The sequence below is a fragment of the Nerophis lumbriciformis genome, linkage group LG33, assembly GCF_033978685.3.
Source record: "Nerophis lumbriciformis linkage group LG33, RoL_Nlum_v2.1, whole genome shotgun sequence".
Classification (NCBI taxonomy): Eukaryota; Metazoa; Chordata; class Actinopteri; order Syngnathiformes; family Syngnathidae; genus Nerophis; species Nerophis lumbriciformis.
In genome coordinates this window covers 21,279,451-21,298,894 of record NC_084580.2, presented here as the reverse complement: position 1 = coordinate 21,298,894, position 19,444 = coordinate 21,279,451, and the positions used below count along the sequence as shown (strand labels likewise).

General features: G+C 39.3%; 2 protein-coding genes across 3 annotated transcripts in view; one reads left to right on the top strand and one right to left on the bottom strand.

Moving 5' to 3' along the window:
* Positions 1–19,444, top strand: part of LOC133575720 (uncharacterized) — a 118,572-nt gene that overhangs the window by 13,568 nt on the left and 85,560 nt on the right. The window lies entirely within an intron of this gene.
* Positions 1,029–17,580, bottom strand: LOC140677500 (uncharacterized). 2 transcript variants are annotated; one of them, XM_072912170.1, is made up of 4 exons: positions 16,924–16,940; positions 13,357–13,404; positions 8,953–9,210; positions 1,029–2,509 (listed from the first exon to the last, which is right to left on the bottom strand). In XM_072912170.1, exons 3-4 carry the CDS (start codon positions 9,197–9,199, stop codon positions 1,251–1,253), a joined length of 1,506 nt encoding a protein of 501 aa, XP_072768271.1. In that variant the 5' UTR covers positions 9,200–9,210; positions 13,357–13,404; positions 16,924–16,940; the 3' UTR covers positions 1,029–1,250. The 2 variants fall into 2 exon arrangements, with proteins under 2 accessions (XP_072768271.1, XP_072768270.1); XM_072912169.1 differs by lacking the exons at positions 13,357–13,404; positions 16,924–16,940 and adding an exon at positions 17,444–17,580.

Genomic DNA, 19,444 nt, shown 5'->3' with positions numbered 1-19,444 from the left:
GATCCAAACACCTCAAACTTGGATTCATCCATCCTCAACACTTTTTTCCAGTCTTCCTCTGTCCAATGTCTGTGTTCTTTTGCCCATCTTAATCTTTTTCTTTTATTGGCCAGTCTCAGATATGGCTTTTTCTTTGCCACTCTGCCATGAAGCCCAGAATCCCGCAGCCGCCTCTTCACTGTAGATGTTGACACTGGTGTTTTGCGGGTACTATTTAATAAAGATGCCAGTTGGGGACCTGTGAGGCGTCTGTTTCTCAAACTAGAGACTCTAATGTACTTATCTTCTTGCTCACTTGTGCAACGCGGCCTCCCACTTCTTTTTCTACTCTGGTTAGAGCCTGTTTGGGCTGTCCTCTGAAGGGAGTAGTACACACCGTTGTAGGAAATCTTCAATTTCTTAGCAATTTCTCGCATGGAATAGCCTTCATTTCTAAGAACAAGAATAGACTGTCGAGTTTCAGATGAAAGTTCTCTGTTTCTGGCCATTTTGAGCGTTTAATTGACCCCACAAATGTGATGCTCCAGAAACTCAATCTGCTCAAAGGAAGGTCAGTTTTGTAGCTTCTGTAGCAAGCTAAACTGTTTTCAGATGTGTGAACATGATTGCACAAGGGTTTTCTAATCATCAATTAGCCTTCTGAGCCAATGAGCGAACACATTGTACCATTAAAACACTGGAGTGATAGTTGCTAGAAATGGGCCTCTATACCCTTATGTAGATATTGCACCAAAAACCAGACATTTGCAGCTAGAATAGTCATTTACCACACTAGCAATGTATAGAGTGTATTTCTTTAAAGTTAAGACTAGTTTAAAGTTATCTTCATTGAAAAGTACAGTGCTTTTCCTTCAAAAATAAGGACATTTCATTGTGACCCCCAAATGTATATATATATGTATATATATATATATGTATATATATATGTATATGTATATATATATATATATATATTATATATATATATATATAAAAAAAAAATGTTTATCAGTTTGAACATCAAATATGTTGTCTTTGTAGAACATGCTATACGTTTACCAAACAATCTGTCACTCCTAATCGCTAAATCCCATGAAATCTTATACGTCTAGTCTCTTACGTGAATGAGATAAATAATATTGTTTAATATTTTACGGTAATGTGTTAATAATTTCACACATAAGTCGCTCCTGAGTATAAATCGCACCCCCGGCCAAACTATGAAAAAAAATGCGACTTATAGTCCGAAAAATACGGTAGACAGAATATTATTATTCCTGGTTTTCTGTCAACAAGTGTGTTGTCAAATGTTTCTTAGCAAATAATTTTTCGCCAGTGTGCGTCCTTAAGTGCGATCGCATGTGTGCCTTCTCAGAGAATCTTGTACCACAAATTGAACAACTAAAAGGTTTTTCTCCGGTATGCTTTTTCATGTGTCTCACCAAGGTGAAATTGTGAGCAAATTTATCGCCACAAACTGAGCAACTAAAAGTTTTTTCCCCCGTGTGTATTTTCATGTGTCGAGCAAAGTCCCTTTTATAAGAATAGCTTTTATCGCACACTGAGCATCGGAAGGGTTTGTCGCACGTGTGTGTCCTTATGTGTGATACCATGTTTGAGCTGTCGGAGAATCTTTTGCCGCATACTGAACAAACAAAGGGTCTTTCTCCCGTGTGTGTTCTCATGTGTAACGCTATCGTACATTTCTGAGAGAATCTTTTACCGCAAACCGCGCAGCTATAAGGTTTCGCTCCTGTGTGCGTTCTCATGTGTCGAGTCAGGTCACTCTTAAAGGAAAAGCTTTTAGCACAAACTGAGCAAGTCAAATGCTTTTTACCGGTCTTCTTTTGGGAGCATTCGGAGGGTTCGTCATCAGTGTCAGTCCTCATGTTCTCCTCTCTTGTGTGTGTTCTCATGTGTAATTTGATTGTTCCTTTCTGAGAGAACCTTTTACCGCAAACTGAGCAACTAAAAGGTTTTTCTCCCGTGTGCGTTCTCACGTGTCGAGTCAATTCACTTTGAGAGGGAAACTTTTTCGGGCAAACTGAGCAGGCCAAATGTTTTTTACGAGTCCTCTTTTGAGAGTTGTCAGTGTGAGTCCACATGTTACCTTCCCAGTCTGTGTCGCTGCTCAAAGGCTCTTGGATGTTGGCCCCGTCTTCATCCTGAGAGGAGTGGGAGGTTATGTCCTCACTATCTGATAGTGGAGCTAAGAGCGTGTCTGCTTGTGATCCTCCACAGTGGTCTCCATCAGCTTCTGTTGTCATGTGTTGTGTTGAGCTGCTGCTTGGAGGCTCCGCCCCTCGGTTTTCTGAGGACTCAGGCGGTTTGTCTTCATGCTCTTCAGTCTTCACAGAGACAACAGTCAGTGGAAACTCGGTGAGATCAGCCTCCTCCTGCCCTAGAAGACGCTCTTCCTCCTCTTCCTCTTTAATGTGGGGGGGCTGTGGATCCTCCTGCTTCAAAGTGGCGCTTCCGCTCTGCGGCTGAGGACCACGTTCTTCTTGACGGCCAATCAGCTGCTGGACATCTGCGAGACACAGACAACAAACATTAGCTCAGACATGTCAAATATCATATCGCAAAACCAAATATGAATATTTTAAAAGTGGACTGGCAAGTTGTGGCGATGTTCTTCTAGACCAGGGGTGCTCACACTTTTTCTGCAGGCGAGCTACTTTTCAATTGATCAAGTCGTGGGGATCTACCTCATTCATATATATAATTTATATTTACTTATTTATGAAATATATGTTTTTGTTAACAAGTTAAAGGTGTTTAATGATAATGCAAGCATGTTTAACACATATAGTTAATATTGTTAATAAATTAAAGGTGTTTATTGATAATGCAAGAATGTTTAACACATATAGTTAATATTGTTAATAAATTAAAGGTGTTTAATGATAATAAAAGTATGTTTAATACATATAGTTAATATTGATAACAAGTTAAAGGTGTTTAAAGATAATGCAAGCATGTTTAACACATATAGTTAATATTGTTAACAAGTTAAAGGTGTTTAAAGATAATGCAAGCATGTTTAACACATATAGTTAATATTGTTAATAAATTAAAGGTGTTTATTGATAATGCAAGAATGTTTAACACATATAGTTAATATTGTTAATAAATTAAAGGTGTTTAATGATAATAAAAGTATGTTTAATACATATAGTTAATATTGATAACAAGTTAAAGGTGTTTAAAGATAATGCAAGCATGTTTAACACATATAGTTAATATTGTTAACAAGTTAAAGGTGTTTAAAGATAATGCAAGCATGTTTAACACATATAGTTAATATTGTTAATACATTAAAGGTGTTTAATGATAATACAAGTATGTTTAATACATATAGTTAATATTGTTAACAAGTTAAAGGTGTTTAAAGATAATGCAAGCATGTTTAACACATATAGTTAATATTGTTAACAAGTTAAAGGTGGTTAAAAATAATACAAGCATGTTTAACACAAATAGTTAATATTGTTAACAACTTAAAGGTGGTTAAAGATAAAACAAGCATGTTTAACACATATAGTTAATATTGTTAACAACTTAAAGGTGGTTAAAGATAATACAAGCATGTTTAACACATATAGTTAATATTGTTAACAACTTAAAGGTGGTTAAAGATAATACAAGCATGTTTAACACATATAGTTAATATTGTTAACAAGTTAAAGGTGGTTAAAGATAATACAAGCATGTTTAACACATATAGATTCCTTTCTTTCATGAAGACAAGAATATAAGTTGGTGTATTACCTGATTGTGATGACTTGCATTGATAGGAATCAGACAGTGGTGCTGATCACGTCCGCATTTTCGAATGGAGGAGAAAAAAAGTCCTCCTTTCAGTCCAATACCACATGAAAGTGGTTGGTTTTTGGCATCTTATTTGTCCAGCTTCCGTACTCCTTTGTATACACTTTACTACTCCGTAGCTTGCTAGCTTGTGCACGCCAGCTTTCTGAGACTCTTATTTTGGTAGCGCAGGCAGGATGAAGCAGAGCTTTTATTGTGCAACTGTGCAGTCGGTCTTTGGAGTTTTGACGACAGGTACGGCGCCAGAGTCTGTTGAAATAAAGTGTTTCTCGCCTTCCAGTCGGTAATTTTAATGAGCTGGCAGCAGCCAGCGTCATCTCAGAAGACCCTCGGGTGCCGTGAATGTCAATCAAGTGACGAAAGTGACGTCATAGTGAAGATTTATGATCGCTCATTTTTAGGACTATTTTTTTAATGCCTGGCTGGTGATCGACTGACACACCCTCCGAGATCGACCGGTAGCTCGCGATCGACGTAATGAGCACCCCTGTTCTAGATAGATAGTACTTTATTGATTCCTTCAGGAGAGTTCCCTCAGGGAAATTAAAATTCCAGCAGCAGTGTACAGAGTTGAGATTGAATTTAAAAAGTAAATAATGGGGGTATAAATGGAAACAAAATAGAAAAATATTGCAATAAAAATAAAAAGCATCAATGAGAATACAAATATAACAGTAAAATAAGAATATAACAAGAGAAACTAGGCAGTAGTGACCATGTTGTGAAAAAGTATTGCACTGTTATTGCATACTTGCCAACCTTGAGACCTCCGATTTCGGGAGGTGGGGGGCGGGGAGTGTGGTTGGGGGTGGGGCGTGGTTAAGAGGGGAGGAGTATATTTACAGCTAGGATTCACCAAGTCAAGTATTTTATTTATATGTATATATATATATATATATATATATATATATATATATATAAATAAAATAAATACTTGAATTTCAGTGTTCATTTATTTACACATATACACACACATAACACTCATCTACTCATTGTTGAGTTAAGGGTTGAATTGTCCATCCTTGTTCTATTTGTCACTATTTTTCTCACCATGCTGAACGCCCTCACTGATGATGCATTGCTTTGTGGCACGCAAAAAGTGCTTTCATCAAATGCACTAGATGGCAGTATTGTCCTGTTTAAGAGTGTCACAACATTGCTGTTTACGGCAGACGAACTGCTTTATGGTTGACGAAATGCTGTTGTTGTGTGTTGTTGCCACGCTGGGAGGACGTTAATGAAACTGCCTAACAATAAACCCACAAAAGAAACCAAGAACTCGCCCTCGATCATTCTACAGTTATAACGTGATTGGGCAGGTATGCTTGTTTATATTGTGTGCCTGAATTTCAGGAGATTTTCGGGAGAAAATTTGTCCCGGGAGGTTTTCGGGAGAGGCGCTGAATTTCGGGAGTCTCCCGGAAAATCCGGGAGGGTTGGCAAGTATGTGTTATTGTTTTGCATCCCCTGTCATCCTAGTACCCTCCCTCCCCTTCACAGAGGAGTTGTACAGTCTAATGGTGTGTGGGACAAAGGAGTTTTTAGTCTATTAGTCCTGCATTTGGGATGAAGCAGTCTAGCACTGAACAGGCTCCTCTGGCTACTGATAACGGTATGCAGAGGGTGACTGGCATCATCCAGGATGCTTACTAGTCTTTCCACAGTCCTCTTCTCTGCCATCGTCACCAGTGAGTCCAGTTTTATTCCCCTGATCAGTTTCTCCAGTCTGGAGCTGTCCTTCTTAGATGTACGGCCCCCCCAGCACACTACCATGTACCGTATTTTCCGCACTATAAGGCGCACCTAAAAACCACAAATTTTCTCAAAAACTGACAGTGCGCCTTATAACCCGGTGCGCTTTATATATGGATTAATATTACGATTCATTTTCATAAAGTTTCGATCTCGCAACTACGGTAAACAGCCGCCATCTTTTTTCCCGGTAGAACAGGAAGCGCTTCTTCTTCTACGCAAGCAACCGCCAAGGTAAGCACCCGCCCCCATAGAACAGGAAGCGCTTCTTCTTCTACTGTAAGCAACCACCCGCCCGCGTAGAAGAAGAAAAAGCGCGCGGATATTACCGTACCGGTACGTTTCATTTCCTTTGTGTGTTTACATCTGTAAAGACCACAAAATGGCTCCTACTAAGCGTCAGGGATCCGGTTCATGAAAAGACGCAATCTCTCCATCCGCACACGGATTACTATTTCACAGCAACTGATATTCCTGTGAACCGCACTGTGGATACAACGGGAGCACGTACGGTGAATATTCGCACCACAGGGAATGAGAAGTCATCCTTCACTGTGGTTCTAGCTTGCCATGCTAATGGCCAGAAACTTCCACCCATGGTGATATTCAAAAGGAAGACCTTGCCAAAAGAGACCTTTCCAGCCGGCGTCATCATAAAAGCTAACTCGAAGGGATGGATGAAGAAAAGATGAGCGAGTGGTTAAGGTAAGTTTAAGTTTACGCGAAGAGGCCGGGTGGCTTTTTTCACGCAGCTCCGTCCATGTTGATATACGACTCCATGCGCGCCCACATCACGCTGGTTTTAATATATTATTAAAGTTTGACTGACCTATTTGACTGTTTTTTTGACATTCCTTTAGCGCAGTTAGATGCGGCTTATAACACGGGGCGGCTTATAGGTGGACAAAGTTTTGAAATATGCCGTTCATTGAAGGCGCGGCTTATAACCCAGGGCGCCTTATGGTGCGGAAAATACGGTAGTACAGAACACTGGCAACCACAGACTGGTAGTACATCTACAAGAGTTTTTTACAGACGTTGAAGGAGCGCAGCCTCCTCAGGAAGTCCTTTCCTGTACAAGTGGTCCGTGTTAAAGGGGAACATTATCACCAGACCTATGTAAGCGTCAATATTTACCTTGATGTTGCAGAAAAAAGACCATATATTTTTTTAACCGATTTCCGAACTCTAAATGGGTGAATTTTGGCGAATTAAACGCCTTTCTATTATTCGCTCTCGGAGCGATGACGTCACATCGGGAAGCAATCCGCCATTTTATCACTTTCGTCGGTGTGTTGTCGGAGGGTGTAACATCATGAACAGGGACGGATTCAAGTTGCACCAGTGGCCCAAAGATGCCAAAGTGGCAAGAAATTGGACGTTTGTTCCGCACACTTTACCGACGAAAGCTATGCTACGACAGAGATGGCAAGAATGTGTGGATATCCTGCGACACTCAAAGCAGATGCATTTCCAACGATAAAGTCAAAGAAATCTGCCGCCAGACCCCCATTGAATCTGCCGGAGTGTGTGAGCAATTCAGGGACAAAGGACCTCGGTAGCACGGCAAGAAATGGCGGCAGTTTGTTCCCGCAGACGAGCGAGCTAAACCCCCTGGATGTCTTGGCTCACACCGTCCCTTATGCCACCGAAGATGATCAAGAGAAGAATATCCACTCTAGCTACCCTGGCCTGCTGACATCAACTCCAAAACTGGACAGATCAGCTTTCAGGAAAAGAGCGCGGATGAGGGTATGTCTACAGAATATATTAATTGATGAAAATTGGGCTGTCTGCACTCTCAAAGTGCATGTTGTTGCCAAATGTATTTCATATGCTGTAAACCTAGTTCATAGTTGTTAGTTTCCTTTAATGCCAAACAAACACATACCAATCGTTGGTTAGAAGGCGATCGCCGAATTCGTCCTCGCTTTCTCCCGTGTCGCTGGCTGTCGTGTCGTTTTCCTCGGTTTCGCTTGCATACGGTTCAAACCGATATGGCTCAATAGCTTCAGTTTCTTCTTCAATTTCGTTTTCGCTACCTGCCTCCACACTACAACCATCCGTTTCAATACATGCGTAATCTGTTGAATCGCTTAAGCCGCTGAAATCCGAGTCTGAATCCGAGCTAATGTCGCTATAGCTTGCTGTTCTGTCCGCCATGTTTGTTTGTGTTGGCATCACTATGTGACGTCAGAGGAAAATGGACGGGTGTATATAACGATGGTTAAAATCAGGCACTTTGAAGCTTTTTTAAGGGATATTGCGTGATGGGTAAAATTTTGAAAGAAACTTCGAAAAATATAATAAGCCACTGGGAACTGATTTTTAATGGTTTTAACCCTTCTGAAATTGTGATAATGTTCCCCTTTAACAGTCCAGTCCATCTTATTGTCCACCCACACCCCGAGGTACTTGAATGAGTCCACGGTCTGTACCTCGACTCCCTCGATCACAATAGGTTGTGACCTTGGACTCGACCTCCCAAAGTCAATGACCAGCTCCTTGGTCTTTGACGGATTGATTCCACACATGGAATGAACATTATTTATTGATTATGAGTTGTGTAACTTTTTTTTTTTTTTTTTTTACAATTGCAGTAACTGCTGCTAAATGATGATCATAAATTCTACACTATAAGCCGCTACTTTTTTCCTAAGCTTTGAACCCTACGGCTTATAAAACTGTGCAATTTTTCTTTGTTGTTTGGTGCTCAATTGTTTTTAATAAACACAAGCATAGGACTAAAATGGTGTGTTATTGTTTGTGGACGAGTTTGCTAGAAGCAGGTACCGTATTTTTCGGACTATAATTCGCAGTTCTTTTCATAGTTTGGCCGGGGGTGCGACTTATACTCAGGAGCGACTTATGTGTGAAATGATTAACACATTAGCGTAAAATATCAAATAATATTATTGATCTCATTCACGTAAGAGACTAGACGTATAAGATTTCATGGGATTTAGCGATTAGGAGTGACAGATTGTTTGGTAAACGTATAGCATGTTCTATATGTTATGAGTCTGAATCCGAGCTAATGTCGCTATAGCTTGCTGTTCTTTCCGCCATGTTTGTTTGCGTTGGCATCACTATGTGACGTCACAGGAAAATGGACGGGTGTATATAACGATGGTTAAAATCAGGCACTTTGAAGCTTTTTTTAGGGATATTGCGTGATGGGTAAAATTTTGAAAAAAACTTCGAAAAATAAAATAAGCCACTGGGAACTGATTTTTAATGGTTTTAACCATTCTGAAATTGTGATAATGTTCCCCTTTAAGAGGTTAAGGCTGTAACATAACAAAATGTGGGGGAAAAGGTGAAGACTTTCCGGCTGCATTGTATTCTCATGTGTTCAGTCAAACCATCGGTAAAAAAAAAAGTTCTTACTTGGACTGTGATGAAACTGTGAGGACTCAGGTGGTTTGTCCTCATGGTCTCCAGTCTTCACAGAGACAACAGTCAGTGGAAACTCGGTGAGATCAGCCTCCTCCTGCCCTAGAAGACACTCTCCCTCCTGAGCGATCCACACTTCCTCCTCTTCCTCTTTAATGTGGGGGGGCTGTGGGTCCTCCTGCTTCGAAGTGGAGCTCCCCCCCTGCAACTGAGGGGGAGGTTCTTCCTGACGACTGTTCATCTGTTGGATGTCTGCAAGGCGCAAAACACGAAATTTAGCTCAAACTTGTCAAATTGTCAAACACCTGTCAAAAGCTGAAATGTTGATACTATCTGAAATCTAAGTAAGATTAAACATCTCAAATAAGGGTGATATTTGCTTATTTTCTGTCTGATAAGATAATTCTTCTCACTAAGCAGATTTTATGTTAGAGTGTTTTACTTGTTTTAAGTGTTTTGGTCCTAAATGATCTCAGTAAGATATTACAGCTTGTAGCTGAGATTTGATGACCTATATTGAGTAAAACATGTTTGAAACTAGAATATCAACTGTTGCAAAGCTGTGTCAACACTCACAAGTAAAAAAAACTGCTTTTTCAAAGTAAAAATGTCTTATGTCAAGCATGAAATAAACAATCATGACTTTGACACAATTGTGTCTCATAATTAAAACAGATGACAGCCAAATGGACTTTGCTGTTTTATTTTCAATGAAACAATAGAAAACACGTACTCCATATAGTAGTACAGTAACTTGCCACAGTACAGTAAACTGACAGTTAATATTTAAACATTTAACATGTGACATTTCTAACAATTTTGAACAGAAATAGTTCATGCACATTCAAATAAATTCTTCAAAATTACAATAAAAAAAAAAATTGGCCGGGGACCGAGCTGTAAATGTATATATATATATATATATATTCCTTGCACACTAATGGCTGAAAGAGCACGCACTTGGCGTGATGATGTCATGTTATCGATGGAAAAATGCATTTTTAGACCATATGATTTGCCTGAGCAACTAGGAGACCCCGAGAGTAACAAGCGGTTGCCTTGTTGCCTTTCTATTAAGAAAAATAAATTAGTTTTTAGTGTAAGTTTGCTGGTTTCAAGAAATGTAATGCCGAGCGCATATCATTATGTCAAGATAATGGCACTAGCATTTACTTCATTTAAGAACATTTTTCAACATATTGAGCAAAAAGGTTTCATTTGTTTTTCTACCAAGAAAAGTGCACTTGTTATTAGTGAGAATATACTTATTTTAAGGTATTTTGGGGTTCATTGAGGTTAGCTAATTTTACTTGTTTTGGAAAGTCTTGACAAGCCAAATTTTCTTGTTCTATTGGCAGATAATTTTGCTTAGTTCAAGTAAAATACCCCTCTTTTTTTTTTTACAGGCATATCCTGGGCAGTTATATGGGGGCCTGTGTCAAATCCAAGCTGATACGTAATCAGGTAAAACAGGAGAGTTGTTGGCAGGATTGCCGGACTGAGGACGGCGGCTCCGTTTCGCATCCAATGGAGAGCCGGGGTTACTGTCGGTCGCAATCATGACATAATACTAAATAACTATCTTTTCAACCTGCAGTTGTTGCCTAACAAAAGCATAACAATAAAAAAACATGTTGCTCATCCAAACACCAGTCAGGACTTAGAACTCAGCGTGGATACATTTACAGAATAGAGGACAGAATACAATTATAAAACTTTTTCCCGAAACGCACATTTCCTGGTTAAGAGGGGAGGAGTATATTGACAGCTAGAATTCACCAAGTCAAGTATTTCATACATACATACATATATATATATATATACATCCTGAAAATATGCAGACAAAACTGTGTTTGGATAATTGATACTTCAAACTTGCATAAATAAATCTTAAGGAATATAACATAACTTGGCTTCTGCGAGCTTCAAAATGTAATGAATAAAATGCTAAAGTTGTTGATAAACAAGCAATTATTTTAATAATTAAATATGGTCATTTTAAATGAATTATTATGATAATTTAAAATTAATTATTTCAAATATGTTTATTTTAATGTTTAATTCTATGGCTGGATGTAATAAGGAGTCAGAAAAAAATAAAAAATAAAAATACAATTAATTTTGATGTTTTTAGCAAAATATAGTAAAAATGTATTTTGTTTTTTGTTTTTTTAATTAATAAATATATCTATTTTTTAGGTAAGATAAACATAATAATACAATTTATCTCTAGTCTGGATGATTTAGTTCTTGTCACCCTGTTGTCCTCCCGTCGTGAGAAAAGGCTGTCCTCACTCAGGTCCGCATGGAGCTGGAGGGGGCGTGGCCTCCAGCTCCGGCTGAAAATCGGGAGATTTTCGGGAGAATATTTGTCCCGGGAGGTTTTCGGGAGAGGCGCTGAATTTCGGGAGTCTCCCGGAAAATTCGGGAGGGTTGGCAAGTATGCTCTAGAGCCGCATGCGGCTCTTTAGCGCCGCCCTAGTGGCTCTCTGGAGCTTTTTCAAAAATTTATGAAAAATGGAAAAAGTTGAGGGGAAAAAAATATATATTTTGTTTTATCATGGTTTCTGTAGGAGGACAAACATGACACAAACCTCCCTAATTGTTATAAAGCACACTGTTTATATTAAACATGCTTCACTGATTCGAGTATTTGGCGAGCGCCGTTTTGTCCTACTAATTTTTGCAGTCCTTGAACTCACCTTAGTTTGTTTACATGTATATCTTTCTGCGACTTTCTAGGACGTGTTTTATGCCACTTCTTTTTCTGTCTCATGTTGTCCACTAAACTTTTAACGTTGTGCATGAATGCACAAAGGTGAGTTTTGTTGATGTTATTGACTTGTGTGGAGTGCTAATCAGACATATTTGGTCACTGCATGACTGCAAGCTAATCGATGCTAACATGCTATTTAGGCTAGCTATATGTACATATTGCATCATTATGCCTCATTTGTAGCTATATTTGAGCTCATTTAGTTTCCTTTAAGTCATATTAATTCAATTGATATCTCATGACACACTATCTGTATGTAATATGGCTTTTAATTTTTTGCGGCTCCAGACAGATTTGTTTTTGTATTTTTGGTCCAATATGGCTCTTTCAACATTTTGGGTTGCCGACCCCTGAGCTAGGGAATGTAACAACTACACTACCCAGCATGCAACGGGAGTGACGAGCATGCGCTAGCCCCGAAAAGTGTTGTTGCACGTCGCCACCCGGCAGCTAAGAATGAGGTTATGAGCACGCTGTGAAAGTAAACGTCAAGAACTCAGCCAACACGCCTCGTCTGCATTATTTATAATTAGACAGACAACACATATACAGTGTGATTTTGTTTTGTTTACAAGGAAAGAAAAACAAAAGTTAAAAAAGGGAGATATATGTTGTATATATATGTATGTGCTGCGGTTGCTTTAAGAACGTTGCGACAGCTGCCGTAAAGGAGGTGCGTTGCTAGCCTGGTTGCTATGTTTCCGGTTGGTCGTAAAAGTGTTGGTCATGTGTTTGTACCCTCCTCAAATCTCTCAGTAAAGTTATTTATTGGATTAAACCTTTTTGTTTTGAACTTTATTACACCTTGGAGCGCTTTTTCCGGTCCATTGTTTTTCCTGCTTTCCTTATCTGCGCCTAATGACTGAGCTACGTGACGTCATTTCTTGTGATGTCCAACGGGGCATTTCTGGTCGGGACGGGATTCGTTCCCAGGGATTCGAATAAAGAAGCAACTCTTTTTCTTTACTATTGTGGTCTCGATAACGGGTACCGGTTCTCAAAAAGGGATTCGAGTCCGAGGATTCGGTTCTTTTCTTATCGAACAACCGGGAAAATCGGTTTCGAGTATCATCCTTAGTCACCGTAGGCTGACGTTAGCTTCCCTGCTATGAATCACTGTCAAATGTACATCGTGTGGGGACATTTATCAACACACTGCAGCCTCAGACACACACACACGCGAATAGAAACACCAATCAGAAGTGCACAGTGTGTTCCCAGATGCAGCACACACTTATCAGTTTGTGGTTTGCGTAAAGGCTAACTTGTTATTTTCCTTTGTAATCTCTGCCTATGGTGCTGTTAAGTTATTGTGGCTCAATTTGCCTTAATTTTTTTTATGCTAATGTATTATTATTTAATATAAGAGATATTAAGAGATATTCCTGGCTCTGAATTTGCTCATTGCTATTTTTATGTTTTCGTGCATTATTTGTTGCCGTCATCATTAAACGAACAGGTTACTCATCAGTTACTCAGTACTTGAGTAGTTTTTTCACAACATACTTTTTACTTTTACTCAAGTAAATATGTGGGTGACTACTCCTTACTTTTACTTGAGTAATAAATCTCTAAAGTAACAGTACTCTTACTTGAGTACAATTTCTGGCTCCTCTACCCACCTCTGCCTGTCACTGATTGTTGACACTTCTTTGGACACAATGTTTATCCTGAAAGTAGACAAAGGCAGAGAACATAATTTGTTTATGTTTCTGTCGATTAAGTAATAAACCGGACGAAATAGTTCAAGCTCAACATTGAAGTGACAAAATAGAGCATCAGTGTTTTTCAACCTTTTTTGAGCCAAGGCACATTTTTTGCGTTGAAAAAATCCGGAGTTACACCACCAGCAGAAATCATTAAAAATTAAACTCAGTTGACAGTAAAAAGTTGTTGTCGCAATTGTTGGATATGACTTTAAACCATAACCAAGCATGCATCACTATAGCTCTTGTCTCAAAGTACACTGCAAAAACTGAAATCTAAGTAAGAGGAAATATCTCAAATAAGGGTGATATTTGCTTATTTTCTGTCTGATAAGATAATTCTTCTCACTAAGCAGATTTTATGTTAGTGTTTTTACTTGTTTTAAGGGTTTTGGTCCTAAATGATCTCAGTAAGATATTACAGCTTGTTGCTGAGATTTGATGACCTATATTGAGTAAAACATGCTTGAAACTAGAATATCAAGTGTTGCAAAGCTGTGTCATCAACACTCACAAGTATAAAACTACTTTTTTAAAGTAACAATTTCTTATTTCAAGCATGAAAAAAAAATTCATGACTTTGACACAATTGTGTCTCATAATTAAAACAGATGACAGCCAAATGGACTTTGCTGTTTTATTTTCAATGAAACAATAGAAAATATGTACTCCTATAGTAGTACAGTTGTTATTAGTGATAATATACTTATTTTAAGGTATTTTTGGGTTCATTGGGGTTAGCTAATTTTACTTGTTTTGGAAAGTCTTGACAAGCCGAATTTTCTTGTTCTATTGGCAGATAATTTTGCTTTGTTCAAATAAAATACCCCTAATTTTTGTATTTTTTTCCTCGTTTTTGAACACTGACATTTTGCAGTGTAGGTGTACTGTCACCACCTGTCACATCACGCCCTGACTTATTTGGACTTTTTTGCTGTGTGTAGTGTTTTAGTTCTTGTCTTGCGCTCCTATTTTGGTGGCTTTTTCTCTTTTATTTGGTATTTTCCTGGAGCAGTTTCATGTCTTCCTTTGAGCAATATTTCCCGCATCTACTGTGTTTTTATCCTTCTTTGTGGGGACATTGTCGATTGTCGTGTCATGTTCGGATGCACATTGTGGACGCCATCTTTGCTCCACAGTAAGTCTTTGCTGTCGTCCAGCATTCTGTTTTTGTTTACTTTGTAGCCAGTTCAGTTTTAGTTTCGTTCTGTATAGCCCAGGGGTCGGCAACCCGTGGCTCCGGAGCCGCATGCGGCTCTTTGATCAGTCTGATGCGGCTCAGCCGCATACTTGCCGACCCCCCGCCCCGCCCAATTTTCCCGGGAGACTTCCGGATTTCAGTGCCTCTTGCAGAAAACTCCAAGGATTAATATTCTCCAATTTTCACCCTTACATTAATAATAAGGGCGTGCCATGATGGTACAGCATTTAGCGCCCTCTACAATCTGTATAAACAGCGTGCCAACCCAGCCTCTTGTTATATACATCTTCTACTTGCACACGTAAGTGACAGCAAGGCATACTTGGTCAACAGCCACACAGGTTACACTGACGGTGGCCATTTAAAACAACTTTAACACTCTTACTAATAATGTGCCACACTTTGAACCAAACAAGAATGACAAACACATTCCGGGAGAACATCTGCACCTTAACACAACATAAACACAACAGAACAAATACCCAGAATCCCATGCAGCCATGACTCTTCCGGGCTACATTATACACCCCTGCTACCACCAAACCCCGCCCCTACCCCAACCCTGCTCCCTCACACATCAACCCCCCCTCTGTGCGGTTGAGGTGAAGAGTTAGGGCTGCGTGGGATTCTGGGTATTTGTTCAGTTGTGTTTATGTTGTGTTACGGTGCGGATGTTCTCCCGAAATGTGTTTGTCATTCTTGTTTGATGTGGGTTCACAGTGTGGCGCATTATTAGTAAGAGTGTTAAAAGTTTTTTATACAGCCACCGTCAGTGTAACCTGTGTGGTTGTTGACCACAGTATGCCTTGCTGTCACTTACGCGAGCAAGCAGAAGCCCCATACGACGTGTGGCTGGGCCGGCACGCTGATTTTAGTGGGCGCTAAATGCTGTACCATCTCGGCACGTTCGAGAGAACAGTTGCCTTGACAATCGTAGTCTGCCGGAAAAATCGGGAGGGTTGACAAGTATGACGCTGTCAAGCGCCATTCATATAAAACCCGCGGGCCGCACTAACATTCAATTTTCATATTAAGGTGTGGGCCGCGTGTCTGAGACCAGGGCCGGCCCGTGGCATAGGCCGTATAGGCAAATGCTAAGGGCGCCGTCCATCAGGGGGCGCCACGCCAGTGCCACAAATGTTGGAGAAAAAAAAAAAAAAAGTTGGTACTATTATTTCTAAATACAAAAAATAATCCAACGTTAATTAAAATGCAAAGTAAAGCCTATATAATGGAAATATTATTTGTTACAACATTACACCCCCCCGCACGGTGCGCCCCCTCCCTTCCCGTATCATGACTCTTTTTGGACGTCACCACATCAAAAAATCAACACAAGATGTCAAAACGGCCAAATATGTCAGGTGCCCAGGGAAGAAAAAAGAGAAAAGAAGAGGAGGAGAAACGAGAAAAAGACAAGAGGTAGCAGGTAGGTAACGTTAGCCTACATGAAATTATTTGTCTGTTACAGAATAGTAACCTGGCTTTTTAGCATTAAGCTAATGTTACATGATTCGGCAATTGCTAATCAATAAATAGCTAGTTCTGTTTTAACGTCGGGTTAATATTGTGGAGGGGGCTAAATTGTTATGGAAAATAATAATGTAACGTTAGGTAATTACCTTACATTCCTCAGGGACATTTGTATTAGATCTTTTAAGCAGGTGTTTTTTGTTTACATTGTTATTGCCTTCTGGTTAGCTAATGTTTGCCCTGCAGGTAATAGTCACTTTTCCACCCCTTTATATATTAGGTATAGTTGTAAGCCTAGTTGTTAAAGTGCACATCATTAATGTAAATTAAGCAATATGTATGTAAAAAATATTGTATTTCATATATTCATTTTTTATTTTTTGCATTCATTTATTTATTCATATTTTTTTTATCTTGTTAACTATTCTGATTGTTAATTTGCTTTCTTTAAGTAAAAAAAAAAGGTCAAAGACAAAGCTATTCGGTTTCTTGTGAGTATATACACTTCACTGCCGATGTGGGGGGGGCGCCACCTAAAATCTTGCCTAGGGCGCCAGATTGGTTAGGGCCGGGCCTGTCTGAGACCCTTGGTTTATACATAGCACAAAGCAAGAAGAAAAACTTTCTATGCAGTGTTATTTCATTTTAAATTTCAAAAGAATTTTGTGGCTCCCAGTGTTTTCTTTAATTTGTGAAACTGGTCAAAATGGCTCTTTGACTGGTAAAGGTTGCCGACCCCTGGTATAGCCTTTTCTTAGGGGCACTCACCTTTTGTTTATTTTTGGTTTAAGCATTAAACACATTTTTACCTGCACACTGCCTTCCGCTGTTTCCGACATCTACAAAGCAATTGGCTGCCACCTACTGATATGGAAGAGTATTACACGGTTACACTGCCGAGCTCTAGACAGCACCGACACTCAACAACAACACATCATTTGCAGACTATAATTACTGGTTTGCAAAAAAAAAATGTTTTACCCCAAATAGGTGAAATTAGATCATCTCCTACGGCACACCAGACTGTCGCGGCACAGTGGTTGAAAAACACTATTACGTAACCAAAGTAGACTTACTACAATTTATGTGACACACACTCCAGTCTAAAATTACCAGACCAAAATGTTCCTTTACGGCATAATACTTTTAAAACTGTGAAGCGTGACTTTACAACACTGAAAACCTGGTTTTAAATAAACATATTTTTATAGCGAACATACAAAATGTATTCACTAGAATGTGCTACATAATAGGCCTGCTAGCTGTAGCGCGTTAGCTTCCTACAATATATTTTATAAATAATGTAAAAAAATATACTATTTATATTACCTTATTAGCTGCATTCACGACACAGGAATACAAGAACTTATATCAATTGTTACACCGGCAACTCTTGAAAGGCGACGTTTTTTCCCGTGACTTGGCGAAATTCTAGTGCAGCGATCATTGACGCCCCGGGTAAAACACACGCTGGCGAACATTCGTTCCCCCCACGCCATCGTCCTACATAATGTACTGTAGCTGCCTAAACACACGTTTTAAAATAAAATATGTTCAATTATGGCATGGTTTATTTGTTTTGGACATGATTAGCTCGTTATATTAAGGAACATCACGTGGTTACAAGTGAACAATTCAACATGTCCAAAAAGGAGTTTACTTACCCTTCCCTTCAAGTCATTCACATCCCCATAACCTTTTGAGTGTGCTGTTGAAAAATAAAATATAAATGAACAAATAAGCAGTCAAAAAATGACTACTTAGCCTGTACAGCAGGGGTCCTCAAGTACAAATCTTGAAGGTCCACAAATGTTTTTTTGAAACAGGCTGGGTCCGTTTATTATCGGTCGAGCTTATAAAATAGCAGGAGGTAGGTAGTTTAACATTTTCTTAAAATTAACAAAAATAAAATAAATATCCAATAAAATACATGAAATATTTTCTTTGAAACAAAATTAAATAAGAACTTTGAAAAAATGTGTCCTCTGCATTTGACCCATCCCTTGATCACCCCCTGGGAGGTGAGGGGAGCAGTGGGCAGCAGCGGCGCTGCGCCCGGGAATCATTTTTGGTGATTTAACCCCCAATTCCAACCCTTGATGCTGAGTGCCAAGCAGGGAAGAATGCTGGTATGAGCTTTTAAACATAACCCGTTAACTGCTGCCAATCAAATGGTGAATAAGATACTCTTTAGGGTTCATATGTTTGTAAATCTGACTGTGTTGAAGTCAGTGCCTCACCAGCCATCAACCTCACCGCACGTTACTGCTCTGTTGCTATTTGTTGTTGTGTCATAGATTTAACAAAAATCTTGCTTGATGTTTCATATGGCTTTTTCAGCCTCGTGATTTCTTTTTTTCTTAGCTCTGAATCATGAGGAAATGTCTCTTCAAATTCGCGGTGCTCTTTCAGATAGTGACGTTTCAGATTTTCACTTTTCACCAGAGCAACAGTAGTGTTGCATAGTAGACACATTGGTCTGGTACTTGCAGTAGGTAGGATGAAAACATATTGCTCTGTCCATTCTTCCTTGAAACGTCGGTTTTCCCTGTCCACCTTTCTTTTACCAGCCTGAGCCAACTTGGAGCATGCCATTGTGATTTGATTCACATTCAGTGACTGACAAGTGAACAGTTAGCGAAGTAGCGATACGAGACAACTGTGTGCCTGCAGAGAAAGGTTCCATGCACTGTGCACATGACCCAGGTGGTAACAGCCTATCAGCGCGTCGTTGTGAAAGAGATGACAACCCATACCCCGGAATTAGCCAATCAGAGTGGCGTTCTCTCGCTCTCACTCCGTCTTTCTCTCTTTCTCTCTCTGAGAGAGAGAGAGAGAGAGAGAGAGACGGAGTGAGTGAGACACGAGAAGTGTAAACGAAACGTGGAGATATTTGACTAAAAACAACAAAGAACGTTGACTTGCGCTAGCGATAACTCACAGATAAATACAATTATTATATTTTTTTATAATAATTATAATTATAATAATAAAAAAAACATTTTTTTATTTTTTTTTTACTATAATTCGTGCTGGGTCCGGACGGACACGTCGCTGGGTCCGGACATGGACCGCGGTCCGCCTGTTGAGGATCACTGCTGTACAGTGTTTTTTGTCCCAGGCAAATCATATTGTTGATGTACAAAACCCAAAACCAGTGAAGTTGGCACGTTGTGTAAATGGTGAATAAAAACAGAATACAATGATTTGCAAATCCTTTTCAACCTATATTCAATTGAATAGACCGCAAAGAGAAGATACGTAACGTTCGAACTGGAAAATGTTATTTTTTGCTATTATTAGCTCATTTGGAATTTGATGCCTGCAACA

Excerpts from the sequence above, each read along its gene's own strand:
- LOC140677500 (XM_072912169.1), bottom strand. The coding sequence starts at position 9,199 with ATGAACAGTCGTCAGGAAGAACCTCCCCCTCAGTTGCAGGGGGGGAGC. Across the intron at positions 2,510-8,952 it reads ACAGTTTCATCACAGTCCAA|ATGTCCAGCAGCTGATTGGC; the intron begins GTAAGAACTTTT and ends TGTGTCTCGCAG.